General features: G+C 34.3%; 1 protein-coding gene across 8 annotated transcripts in view; it reads left to right on the top strand.

Annotated features, from left to right (window-relative positions):
* The first annotated feature begins 97 nt into the window (after positions 1 to 97).
* LOC106171223 (epidermal growth factor receptor kinase substrate 8) overlaps positions 98 to 14,334 on the top strand; it is a 31,370-nt gene continuing 17,133 nt past the window's right edge. For 6 of the 8 annotated variants that reach the window (XM_087012987.1, XM_087012771.1, XM_087012885.1 and 3 more), the window contains exons 1-11: positions 98 to 357; positions 5,113 to 5,188; positions 7,038 to 7,082; positions 7,286 to 7,410; positions 11,554 to 11,664; positions 12,038 to 12,165; positions 12,470 to 12,640; positions 12,808 to 12,869; positions 13,447 to 13,663; positions 13,820 to 13,949; positions 14,204 to 14,292. In XM_087012987.1, coding sequence (XP_086869113.1) covers positions 5,130 to 5,188; positions 7,038 to 7,082; positions 7,286 to 7,410; positions 11,554 to 11,664; positions 12,038 to 12,165; positions 12,470 to 12,640; positions 12,808 to 12,869; positions 13,447 to 13,663; positions 13,820 to 13,949; positions 14,204 to 14,292 — 1,137 coding nt within the window. In that variant the 5' untranslated portion in view covers positions 98 to 357; positions 5,113 to 5,129. Of the gene's footprint in view, positions 358 to 3,993; positions 4,016 to 5,112; positions 5,189 to 7,037; positions 7,083 to 7,285; positions 7,411 to 11,553; positions 11,665 to 12,037; positions 12,166 to 12,469; positions 12,641 to 12,807; positions 12,870 to 13,446; positions 13,664 to 13,819; positions 13,950 to 14,203; positions 14,293 to 14,334 lie in introns of those variants that run through there. The other 2 variants (XM_087012819.1, XM_087013052.1) reach the window with 2 other exon arrangements.

Consider the following 14,334-nt stretch of genomic DNA (forward strand, 5'->3'; position numbering starts at 1 on the left):
TGCATAGGAAAAGACACATTTGCTTTATTATTTGATGGTTCTAAAGGCTGCAGTAAAATGTTGTTATGTTTGCAAAAGGGGAGGTTGATGGAACAGCCCTAACCTCGCCCATATTCCAAATAGAACTGAGGCAAGCATAGTGTGATTGCGAGGCAAATGTTTACATTTATATTTGTATTATAAATTAGGCACGTCACTCCGGATCATTGTATCTCCGTTTTAGAGTGATTGACCAACTTGTGCTGAAAGTTGTGCGGATCAGCGGTCATTATACAGGGTGCTTTAAAAAGAACCTTACTGCTGGAGTCGACTCGGAGGAAAAAAGTTTTTTCAAGTCCCGCCATCTTAGAGCTAACTGTGAGTAGGGTATAGTGATTAGTTGGAGTATGATTTATGTAGGTTAAAATATGTGATAAATTTTGCCATCAAATAGTTATACTTATGAACACATACGTCCACTACTGGTAAATGCGTAGATGTTATAGTACTCGCATTCAACTGAAATGTAAAGCTGTTTGAATTATCAGGTGTTTATTTCACAAGTTCAACTTTAAAACATTTTATGATAAATTCAGGGACACAAAACTATATTTTGAAATCTTGGCAAGGATAACATCGTCTTGTTTAAAAGCTGTTTGAAATGGTGTATATATATATATATATATATATATATATATATATATATAAAGAACTCTTTATGAAAGCTTGGACTATTCCCAGTGTTGTAAGTTAATTGTATTCCAACAGGTGGTTGTCCATAAAGTCGTAGTTTTAGGTTTATGTTCTGTAACGTTTACCTCTAGTTAAGAGTACATACTTCTTGCTTCTAGTTTTGACATATGATACCCTGGTTTTTGCTTTCACGTAGCACACATTCTATTTTAATTAAACAAGAATAGTTATAAAAGATGATATAGATGCACAAGTACTTATTTAATACAGTTTGACAGTTTTATCTCATATGAGATATACATCCACTAATTTATAAATTTGGGAAAGTTTGATTAATGATGGTCCAGATTATATTTTTGTTCTTTATTATTATTATACTGTTCCTTTCTGCGGTCTGACTCAGGTGGTGTATTTGGTAAAAAATGGTTGCACTACTTTAAAAATAGTATTTCTTTGATAAATCGTGGGAGGCTCACATGTCTTCATGTGATGCATTCTTACTTACAGCACTTTTGACTTTTATGACTTATGTCAGCAATGCAATGTATTAACCTTGACATCATCATTTACTAGAGGGCACTTTAGAGACACTACTTAACTCCTGTGAATCCCAGACTTGGGAGTTCATGATAGAATAATTGTTTAAGTTAATGATTAAGAATGTGGTCAGATTTCAAACTCATACATCAAAGTCTAGCTCCTGCTATACATGTTGTTAAGGTTAATGTCATGGAGTCAAAGAACTGAGACAAGGAATAAAATGCCACTTATTGTTATATGGGGGTTGCATGATGAATAAAATCAACATTTTTTCCTTCATACTGGAAGGTAAGAAATTTTATGCATCAGAAATATTTATGCATCAGCGTAGAAATACAAACTGAGTTTTAGACTATGGAAGTGACTTGCCTGAAGTAAATTTTAAAGAAAATGTTGTGAGCAGTCCTAAATACTTGATTGTATGGCATGACTTTTTTGAAACAAGACAGCTAAATTTTGGTTGGCAGTGGTATTGAGAACAATTTCATAAGGGCCCAAAAATTGTTTTAATGACTTCAAAGGAACTCTGGCTGGGTTAGCGCTAACACTCATCAATTCAATTGAGCCAAATGCTAAAAGTGACTTAAGTTGGCTAACAAAAAATGGTTGATTTGACTTGTTTCAGTCAAATTCAAATCATGTGGAGAAAAAAGTGATGAAAAGGGGTGATTTGGCAAAGAGAAAAAAATTCCCAGTCTGGTGCATATCAGATGCTATATATTTTAGTAGATCTGCATATCAGGTCATCTGAATGTTAGTTCTGTTTGATGTAGCATCGGGCATTTTTGTTTTTCTGCTTTTATTTGATATTTGTCATTTATAATATGATACTGGTTGTAATTCATATTTGACCAATATTGTTGAGCTTTTTATCTAAAAGCAATTTAATGGATTACTAATATCAGAGTTCTACATAAACATCAGTGTAGCTTTTTCCATTCTGACTAGTTATTGTTTTCAGAAAAGAAGCAATATGTGGCAAACAAAAATTTGTATGTATCTCTGTTTTATAATTGCAATGGTTATTTATTTAGTTAATTTTCAATCTTTTAATAATAAGCAAATTTTATTTAAGCCACCCATTTAGCTAAACATCTGATGGTAGTGCCACTGTGAAATTAATAGTATTATGATAAAAATGCCTGAAATTCTTTTTTATTCAACTCTCATATTGCAAAATTGATTACCATAATTGTAAGGCCTTTTTGTTACATAATTACTTTGGTTATTGATTGAAGATATTACTTGAAGGTTCAAAACACTAGTGCTTTAAGTGTAACTGTGGCACTTTTTTGAATCGGTGAATTAATTATAATTTGAACACAGCTTTGTTTATGAACGATTAGTTGGGTTGATATTAAAAAGACCGAATATGTGAAATATCATGTGTAAAAATATTTATTCTGTTTGTGTCTAAAACATTGAACAAGCTAGAAATAACCCACTGGATGCCTGTAAGCTAGAATTCAGTAATGTGCAGGTCCCATAAGGGAAACTATATGTACCTAAAGCTTAGATAAGTAAGTATTGTTTCAGTGAACAAGGACTCTTGTTGTGCTACCTTGCAACCACTGAGGGTCAGTTGAAGGACCGTAAGAGGATGAAATTTGATTGTTATCTTTGGATGATAGTGAAACAATATAGGAAAGTATGAATTAGAGGCATAATTCCTTTATAATTACCTCAGCAGATATTATGATAAGGGGGTTGATAACTATAGTTTACATAATATTTGCACCTCCACATAACCGGATGAAAGTGAAAATGACATACATAAAATCTGTTTTCAGTTCTGTTTTTAGTATCCAGTGATATTATGGAAGGGGGTGCTAGTTGTTAAAAGGTACAGGGCTGTGCCAGTCTATGATGATGCTGGTGCCATTTGTGATTGTAGATTTGACTTTAGTGTCACCTTGTTTTTCATCTGCCTAACAATTGGATACTTGTTATTGGGTCACATAGTCAATCTGCCAAAGAATGTGGATGAAAAAACATTAAAGAAGAAAATGTGTTATGGAATGCCTTAAGTGAACACGTGTTTATGAAAAATTTTAAAGGCAGATGTAGCTCTAGCCCTCTCCCTCAATATATGGGATGGAAACAGTATGGTTAATAACACTGCATATTGTTTTGTGTTCTTGTGATCTTTTCCTCATATATGAGGTTATGAAATGTATATTAATGGTCTTCTAGTCACCTGTCTACTATTGATGGGCTATGTTAATATATTTGATAATAAGTAACTTGGTCGTGCTAATTTACTGACATACTTTATATGAAAAACATTTCAGCTGGTTCATATATTGACCATAAGTCTGCAATAATAGTTTGTGTTGATATACATTATGTATATCATGATATAGCCTTTAACTTAATATCATGAATATAATCAATTATTAGATAAAATTTAAATCTTTTAACCATACATATTCATACATATTCTAAGTAAACACATTTTACTAGTATTTCACAATCACCCATAAGCATGTGATTAGTTATTTCAAAAGGTTGGTGAGTAATTTGGGTGGAGAGCTCCCCTATTGTTAAACATACAGAAATCAGGTACATGTATTTCAGTGAGAAAAAGATATTGGATTTCTCGTACACTTATGTCTTAGACATCTCTGGGTGTGGCCTATCTTTAACAAATAGTTATTGATAATCAAGCATGACTTGTTGAGTTACCAAGAGGGTCTTCATGTTCTCAACAGTAGGGTTGAACAGTGATACAAGTGATGACAGATGTTTAAGACCTTGGTATAGAAGTGACTTGCCCTCTCAGTTCTCAGTGTGTCATGCTAAGGTCGGTGCATCCAAGTCTACTGTATTAGCTATAGAATGTTGACATAACCGTGAAAATGAATTTGAAGCAAAAAGGGTTGTTGACACTTTGGCTGTAGATAAACATAGTTTATTAAGGGTAATGTGACCCAAACAAAATAAGGCAAAGTTGTGCAGTGGTAGAGAAGAGAATAGAAGGAACATAATCAGATATTACAGGTAGAAGCTAGAAATGCGGTTACCTTTGATGAATAGATTTGATTGTGTAAGTCCATCTCCCTTAAAGACAATGTTCATAGGTAGAATAAGCTCTACCTTTTAGGGGATATTACATAGTGCTTCTGCAAAGAGTCTCAGTGAGTTCCAATACTTGTGCGTTCTGTTGAAATTTCAAATAGTTCAAGACAGTTATAAATTGTGAATTCACAAATTAAGAAAGTAGAAGATAATGAAAGATTTCCAGTTCCTTATTCCTGCCTCACAACTAATGTAGGTTTACACAATTGTATGTCATGGTTTTATCTCGCAAGTGTTGAATTTCTACCATCTTACTGCTGTTGTGGGTTAATATTTTGATTGAAAAGTGAACAAACTACTTATTTTTGCTTAATCAAAAACATGAAGTAATTTTCTTTATTAGAAAAAATAACCAAAAAGTGTATATAAAATATAGCATAGAAATTTGACTTTAACCTTTAAGTTTTTAGTATGTCTTTGGATAGGGTAAACAGGTGTTTTATTGATAAATGGTTGATAAGGGCCGGTTTATGTCTGTTCTTGGAATAAAGGTATAATCTATTTGATAACATTGTCACATAGTTTACAGTGCATTTACAGGTATCCTGTTTGGTATTGTATTTGGTTTTAAGGTGCTGTTTATTTGTCTAAAGCAGTCAGAAATACTTTTGACATGAGAAGCAATATAACGAGGTTGCTGAAGTCAGAATTAAACCTCTAGCATTGAAATATTGCATGTAGATAGCCTCACGTAGAACCTTCGATATTGTGTTTATGATAAATGTGTTGCTGCAGCAGTGGTGTACCTTAACATAACCAAAGGTTACTTTGTTGAAGAAATTCTCTGTTACAGGATAATTATTATTCCTTTTCTCATTCTAGTTTTCTAGTGATGAATTATGCCAGGTGTCATGCAACGTGGTAATGATATGTATGGGTATGGACAGCCACAGGAAAAGTAAGTCATGTCTATCAAATAAGATTTTAAAATTTTAGTAAGCATCTTTTCTGAAATCTGTTTTCCTCAATTTTTTCTCTGTGACAATTTTCTGTTAAGCGTTTGCTGGTGATTTTTATCTAAATTACCTATTTCAGCTATAAGTGAAAACAAAAATTATTGTGTTCTGTCTATTTGTGATGTTATAAGGTAAATTTTGTAAAAAAAGTGATAACATTGGAATTATCTGAAATTATCTTAATAAATTTAGGTATCCTGGATGTATTTGAAAAAGTCATTTTTATTCTGCAGAGCTTCTTATCTTTACTAATTCATATCTTTAAAGACAATAAAACTCATAGAACAAAAGTTTATCTGAAGTGTACCTGATGATGATAGTTCCATCTGAGCCCTTGATTCTTACCATGTCATTCCCAGTTCTTTGCAGTACGTCTTGTGAAATGCCAGGTTGATGGATGGTGGTCTTGATATTACATGAAACATTTAGAACTGAATATTTTTTTTTAATTGTACAAAACGTCAAATTCAGGGACAGGCCAAGCAAGGAATTTTGAGTAGGAAAAAGTTTTTTCTTGTAGAAAATTCGATTTGGCATGAAAATCCTAGATACAGTAATTTTGATAAAAGTATCCATGGTTTACATTTATGCAGAAAGTCTGTTTTAAATAAAGTAATAGATATGAATTTTTATGTTGAAGTATTAATATAACAGGAAGAGGTTTTTATCCTGCAAGCTACCTATTGTGGCAAGGTGTCTGAGAGCAAGACCACTTGACCAATGTTCTTAATGCCCAATTGATGAATGCACATATTAATGTAAAGCAACAGTCTAAAGGCATGCATGTGTTTTATGTATTGTTTATGTTATTTTGTATGAAAACCGAATATGGATAGAGATATTTTCATTAAGCAAGGTTTCCATTTCTCTTTTCAAGTATTGTTATTCACTAGGGGGTTGATACATGCAGATCTATGTCATAATGGAATGTGCCCCAAAGAAATGATATTAGAGAAGAATAAGGGCAGTCATGTGTTAGAAAGTTGAGTAAAGAAATTTGCGGATAGATTTCATAAACATAGGCTGGGCAAGACACCTACAGGATAGAATTTAAACCCTTGTCACATCACTGGCCTCTTTCAATTTACTGTGTTGAAATTAAACCAGATGATAGAATAAAAGTTAATATGAACTGACTTAAATTTGGCCAGTGAGTAATATTAATGGAAGCAGTTAATGATGATGAATATGAATATAATCTTTTTTTACTTAAGATATATTATTTAAATTGCATATTTTTGAACAAATTATACTTGTTGTGACACTAACAGGCTGGTTTGAAAGCAAATACACTGTATTTGCCTTCTTTGCTGTTAGGGAAGCATTTTAGTTGAAGTGGTATTGCATGGGCTCTGTTTACAGAGTTGCTTAAACTTGCCTCAATAAACAGAGGTGCATATTGGAGCCCGTTTCCTCCACCTGGTATGAAAAATAAAAAGAACAATTTGCAGTGTTAACATTGCATGTATGTTGATGTCAGATGATATACTGCACCAGTGGGTGATAGTAGGCCCTTCTACAGGGCGACTCGAGACTGAAAAAATTAAGAGTCACTGGAGGGAAGTTGGTTTGATGGTTGGAACAGTAAGTTGCATATTGAAATCCAATATCCCAAGTGCATGAGGGACGCTCATTCATAGTCAAATCTTGCTACACAAAGCAAGTCCCTTAGGAATGTTATGGGGTGTAACTCTGAATAGCTGCGGTGAAGGGAAGACTTGAACAGGACCTTGGATAGGAGTGTTGGAGCTGTTCATCTTAACTTAAGAATTATTATTTTTTCCTTTCCAGTGGCTATGACGCATACAGAGGCAGAGAAGATTCTTACAGAATGAGGTAGGAAGAGTTTGAGACAGAGACAGCATTATACATTTTTGTGTTTTTGCTTTGGTTGCATAAATAAGGTGTTATTGAAGAAATATAATCAAATTCTTGTAGTCTGATCAAATAATTTCTTCCTTAATGAATAATTGAGAATCATGGTCTTAAAGTTTTTTTAGAATGTGTGCTTTAATTATTATTTGCACATTTTTTTAAAGAGAAAATCCATATCCTCCCAGGGAAGAGCCCATGTATGCCCGCTCATCAAAACAGAATGGGGTGAATCACGCAGATTATAACTACAGACCCAGGGAAATGGATTACCAGAATGGATATAACACTGGTGAGCACCAGAATTATTTAAATTTAATTTTATCAGTAAGTTATGATTACATATAAATAGATGACAATTTTGGGAAAAGACATTTAAAAGTAATTTTGAAAAAGAAGTGGTAGAACAGATAACAGCAATTAAAAATACCAAAAATATCCATAGAATGCAATTAATATATAAATAAAAAGGCACTTCTATTCCCCTTTGACATGACCCCTTTGATTTGTCACTTTGAGAAGTGGTCAGTATTATTTCCTGTAGCTGTGTTCATTTTGGCAAAGATGGTTAAAAATGGCAGGTAAAGTGCTAAGAGAAACTGATACATAGAGAGAGTTGAAATTCCATTTATTGCTGAATCTGTTATTCAGAGTGATCTGAATAACCACCAAGGGGCTGTATACACATACAAACTGCAGAGAAGTCAGTTCCAATAATCACAATTATACTTTAAGGAAAGCACTATATATTGAATGTGACCACAAATTGGTGTGGTGATGGTGATGGTAATGATAGCAGTGTTTAATACTTTATGGTTCTCCTAAACACAGGGTGTACACAGATTTAGAAGAAGACCTGGGGGATAAGGGACAATTATTAATCAAGTAAAGCAGACACTATAGCCGCATCTTAAACCACAAATTGGCAATACAAGTAACAGTTGGCTTAATGCATGTATAGCTGTAGATACTACTTCATTTTTGCAATCCTGTACAGGGGGGGTAAGGAACTATTGTTTATGAAGGAGGAAACTTCCTTCGCAACACAAATTGCTTGTTTCATGCATGTTATATTTTACGCTGTCAGTCAATGTACTGGAGATGTCTTGATATTGGCCTTGGTACCCGTCCAAACTGTATATAGCTAACATATGGCAGAGAATGACAAATGTCTTGTTTTGGTACATACAATGAAAAATACAAAACACTTATCAACTATCTTAATGCTCTCGTGTGAAATGTGCTTTGGTTGGTTGAGGTAACATTTGATTATAATGAATGTGTTTCAACTGGTGTGACATGTTCCTTAATTGTATATGTTATTAATGGTATTTTTTTTTAATAATCAAGATGTTAAATGATTGTGAATATATAGAACAGGTGAATTCCATGTGGTGGATGTCACATGCTAGGAATACTCTTTGTGGTCTCTTGGGTAACAAGCCCAGGCATTGTTACCTGACAGACTTTGTCAGGGTCATCAATCTTTCGGCTCGGTTGATTATAGTTACATGTCAGGACACAAACACAGTGTATTTGTATACCATGGGGCAAAATAAACAGGTGTAATAGTATTTCAAATCCTTTCAAATTGCATTTGTTTCAAGTTAGAACAAAGAAATAACCTATCCATTACTATTTCTACTTAATTAAGGAAAGTAAAAAAAACCCAAAAGGTGCCATAGATAGTCAAATTAACATGCTTAAGAGCTGTTTTAAAAATTAAGATTTTTATTATTATAATATAAATCTGCATACTTTTAGTTAAGATTTTTTGTTACATGCTTTGCTCTTCCTCTCACACTGAAGTAGTTTGTGTATGCAGGTAAGGCTGGGTGGGGTGAGATATGAGTTTGTGTTTTAGCTTAATAGATAAGACAGTTAAGTCTTAGTTAATGTTAGACCATGTCTGTTTGTTTCTTTGGTTTATCTTATCTTTTGCTGTCACAAATTTTGATAAACTCCTCTGTCTTAGGTTTGGTAACACAGGTATGGGAGCACTGCCATGGGACCTGGTTATGTTTGGGATCATTTACTTTAAGAGACCAGAGTTAATAGTATATATTATTTCTGTTAACCTTGCAGTTTTGACATTGATATTGGATTGTGGTGAACGTTAGGGGCATCTGTCACATATGACTGTATGGAGCAATTTTTTAGATGTCTGTTACCCCAGAGTTGAATGGAGTTGAAACAATTTGAAATTTCCTAGGTCAGGATTTGTAGCTTTACTCCAAAATCATGCCATGCATATTTTTACTCTAAAGAGAATATCCTCTCCCCCACCCCCCACCCCACCCCTGCACCAACTCAATGTGCTTGTGTCTGGGTTTTTGGTAAAATTTATATCTGACTGATATAACAAAATAAGTGAAATCCAAGGTGCCCTAGTTCGGCTCTGTAACTACTCAGTAGAGATAGTGTTTTTAGTGACAAATTTCTTTTTGACTTGTGTGTCAAGTTATCAAATCCCCACACGACAAGTGTAAAAATTATGCAGTAAATATCACTCCACATGCAATGGAGATAAAGGAACAGGTAATTTGAGAATGCTGTAGAGCTCTATGAAAGCTTATCAGATATGTTCAAAGCAGCAGAAGTAGGTGATGACCCAAGTTGGCAACTTTTTGTACACCACATTAAGGTCAGTCTGATAAAATCAGAAAGAAAGAATACTAGTAAAGGAAATTGGTTAAGAAGGTATTGTGGAGAGCATGCAATATTTTCAATAGAAACGTAAGGTTAAATGCATAGGATATATTCTCTGTGAATTAGTGCAGATTTAATATTTCTATCCTTGACTGACAAATAAAAACATGAAAGCAAATCAGATTATAATAACTCTTTTTGATATATATTGAGAAAACACAACATGTGTACCCTCTACCAGGGCGACTGATAGATTTTTACGGATATTCACAGATATGTCTCTACCTAGATAGATTGTCATTTTCAACTGAAGTGACATGTGTATCAAATTTTGCCAAACAATGTGAAACATTGAGATATTTTATTATCTGTGTTGTTGGGGGTTAATTAAAAGGATTTTTGTTGGGTTTGTTTCATGTGACTGTCATTTAAGTAACAAAAAGTAAAATGAAGTCTAAATGAAGACAACATCTGCTCCTTCCCTTCCAGCTGTGTCCTCGTGCATATTGTGTCACTTAGCATCAAAAGCCAAATAGCTATGGACAGAGGGGCATGGAGGGGTGTCAAAATGTTGATCATACAAATGCATTTAGTCACTGCAGCAATGTGTCTGGACAAAGCCAGGACAATTCACCAGCTGTTTGGTTTAAAATTTCTAGAAGAGCAAGCAAGGGATGTCATGTCTTGGTGGATAGCTCCCAATTATCGAGATAGATTGTTGCTCTGGCAGAACTACTATGAAAGTTAACCATTCTGTGAATCGAGTAGTTTACCCTCTAGTTCAGGGCATGCAACACCACACATAAAAGCCAAGGTTTTAGTGCAAGTGGTGGGTTTATGCACAGGGCACAGCTATCCATGTTAATGATGAGGATGGAAAGGAGGAAAGACTTGTGATAATCGAAACATGAGTTTCATGGAATACAATTTGGGAGGTAGCCAAGCAGAGACCATGTTATGAAGAGACCATGTTATGAAAGTCAAAGCAGCTTTGTCAAATGGGAGGGTATATGAACCTGTGATACTGAGTGAAATTTAAGAGTGTATAAGAGAACTGATTTGCAATGACATTGTTTTATTTTGCATATTATAAATAAGTTGTGGTTAGCTGATAATCTGCTATAAATGCCACACACCTTTTATTGCAGCAACAACACTTAATTCTGATAAAAAGGTGCAGCCTTAATTCTGATAATTGTGTTGTCATATCTTTTGTAAACTTCAGCTTGTCTATTATTACACAAGTCTGGTCCTGGTTTCTTTTCTAAGAAATGAAAGCTATTAGCAAATAATTACTTTGAAGGATTTTTGTTGACTTGCTTATCCATTAATGAAGATGAATATAGTTATGACTTTTGTTGCCGAAATTATATTGTGTCAGTTGCACTTTGTACCATCTTGTCCTTGGGGAGGTGGTTTTGAACTTTAGAAGTCATCAGGCCAAACATTAAAGTGCATAATGGACCGAGGTCATAATGGTTGACTGCTAATATAGATTGACAGAGTTCAAATTGAAGGCCTGTTTCGTGTTTAAAAAACTGCATGTGTGTATAACTTGACTTCAAAAGAATTGGGAAAAAAGTAAAAAAAAAAAAAAATAAAGGGAGGTCAATAATGACTATTTCTTAATGTCATGTAGCTTAACTTCTTTGTGGGCAAGTTATTTTAGCATCTTCATGTAGTAAATATTTTATAACCCTCGTTTACATTATATTGGAGTACCCTTATAAATTGTATACAGTTTTTGTAGAGCTTAGCAGTAAATGTATCATTATATTACTTTCAGCACCTGAGAGGATGTCTGAAAGAATGCCTGCACGAGATGACAGAGATCCATTTGGAAATCCAGTTTATGACATGGATCATTTGGCCACATTTACTGTGGGATCCAGAGAAGGTAAAATTATATGATATAACTTTTAGTTAACCATAGTCTTTACTTGTAAATAATATGAACCTTAAATAATATGGTTTGGGATTGTTCACTTTCAGATTCAGAGAAGATTTAATAAAATGTTCCTAAATATTGGAATGAGTCATACAGCATGTAATAAATTCTGCTTTGATAAGTTTTCAGACATTCTGAGATCCCTCCCTCTGTTCTTTTAACAGTAAATGAATTAGAATCACTTTTAATGAACATTGTTCTCATGCTGATGAAGAGTGATGAACAAGGCAAAACCCTTAATGACCTACTTAAGGCCTTTATGCATTCTATGTATAGCAGAGAAAAGGGTTATCTGATTTGTTGTTTGGCTGTCATTCTCCAGGTTTATTGTTCCCAGAGGATGGGATTCGCAAACTTCGCCAAATGGAACAGAACTCTGGGATCTGGACCATGAGATGTCGCATGGTGATAGAGAGGAAACATTTAGTGGTCATAGATGGACAGACTGGAGTAAGTGCAGTTTGGAATATTTTTGATGTGTACTTGTTTCCTAGCAAACTAAGAACCTACAAACCTGTCTCCAGAGCAGCACACTTATCTGCATGCTAGCAGGTTTTCTCACAGTACGTGTTGTACTCATCCAACTAGTTTGTATATGTAACAGATGAGATTGTGTTTCAGTACAATCACTGATTCTCCTAGGACAGGTCACGATGGGAATCAGTATATGTTCAGTTGCAACAACTTAAATCAATTATTTACTCCTAATGTCTGTTTTTTTGCAAGTTTTTATATGTGTATTTGTGTAATTCAGGAAGAAATGGAGCGTTTCCCCCTCCCTTTGGTTAGTGAGCCAGCAGCAGTGTCCAGCAGTGACCGCAGAGACATCTACAATAACATAGTCCTGTTCATAGTTGTAGAGGACCCAAAGAAGAAGAACTCTAACCCATCAGAAATGCACATATTCCAGTGTGTCTCCAGGCCGGTAAGCTCAGTTAATTTTTTAAATAATTGTCTTAGGGCTGGGAGATTTGACATTTATATTTAAAGTGAATTGTCATAAAATCATCAAAACGAAAGAGAGACCATATGAATAGCAGGCCATATATTTATAAAGTCTGAAATAAAATCATTATGTACATTTTTTTGCAGGCACAAGAGGTTGTAGATGATATAAAAGTGGCAAAGATGGGTAAAGTCAGGCCATCTTCAGGGTAAGAGCAATCACTCAGAAAGACAAACTAGACTGATGTAATTAATTTGGGCGTACTGCCCTGAACATGACCCAAATCAAAGATTACAAAGTTATATAATTAAATAATTTACGTCTGTGAAAAATCTTTAAGAAGGAACTCCCAAAATGTATCAACATAAAGCACCAACTTTGACGTTCGGGTTAAGAAGGCTTATTGAAATTGCTGTTTGTACTTATTATTTTCCCTGATTAAGTATAGATTAAATATTCATGCAGCTTTAAATGTTGAATTTACATTGCCACTGTTTCTCACTAGGTTGGTTATATAGCCTTGTTGGTGTTATATCAGCAATTCTTAGTTAACCAGCTGGAAGACTGAAATGTTTTTGCTGGTTTATATTGTACCAACTTTGGAAAAGGATCTGTTCAAAATCGAATATCAAGTATAAAAGCAGCAATTTGGATGTCAGTGTGTGTCTGTTGTACTATGCAAGAAAATCATTTTACAAATCCATCTAAGGACCAGTGAAAATAATGATTACAAGTACAACTTTCTGATTATACTCATTTTCTCATTTTACTCATTATACATCCAGAGGACCACCTCCACGTATCCCACCTCCTCCCATTGAGCCTGCACCAGAACCTCCCAATGGCATGCAGGTTCGCAACCACATCAGCATGTTTGAAGAGCGTGGTCGCAGAGAACCATACGGTGGTGGTTATGGTGTACCCAGAGGGCCCAGAACCAATGTCATGAGACGAGAGGATGATAATGACTCTGTTGTTAGTGAGAGGACGGAAAGAGATGTGGTATGTTTTTCAGCATGCCAAAATATTGTGCAGCAAAGGGAAAGGGTGGTTTTGAAAAAATGATGCTTGACATATAATTTAAGCAAAAATAAAATATATACCATAAGATATGATGTATGATATGATATATGAAGACATTTTTTGTTACCGTTTCAGCAATTACTGAATCACTGCTTTGACGACATAGAGAAGTTTGTAGCACGACTTCAGTTTGCTGCAGAGGCATACAAAGAACTTTCCAGAAGACAGAAAAACAGAGGCAAATCAAAGAAGAAAGTTATGGGAGGTAAGCTCATTAACTCGTCAAGTGTCAGCTGGTTGTAATGTATTTCTGTTATAAAGCAATTATTGTAATAATGGTTTGAATGATTTATTTTGCATTGACAGTATTTCTGACTGAAAGATGCAGGCATGTATTTATTATTTATTTTAGATTTTTTTTATATTTAGAATGAGAAAGTGACATATTGCTATGGATATAAATAACTGATGTATGAAAGAATTAAGTCATTACACAGTCTTTTTACATATGTTCTTCAGAGGGTATGCTGACAATGAGAGCACGCCCACCTCCACCACAGGACTTTATAGACATATTTGCTAAATTCAAATTGTCCTTCAACTTGTTGGTGAGTAAAGTTTTGATTTTGGAACATGATGATAAAATACTG

This window comes from Lingula anatina, chromosome 1, assembly GCF_051362555.1.
Source record: "Lingula anatina isolate TDL-2025a chromosome 1, LinAna3.0, whole genome shotgun sequence".
NCBI classification, from domain to species: Eukaryota; Metazoa; Brachiopoda; class Lingulata; order Lingulida; family Lingulidae; genus Lingula; species Lingula anatina.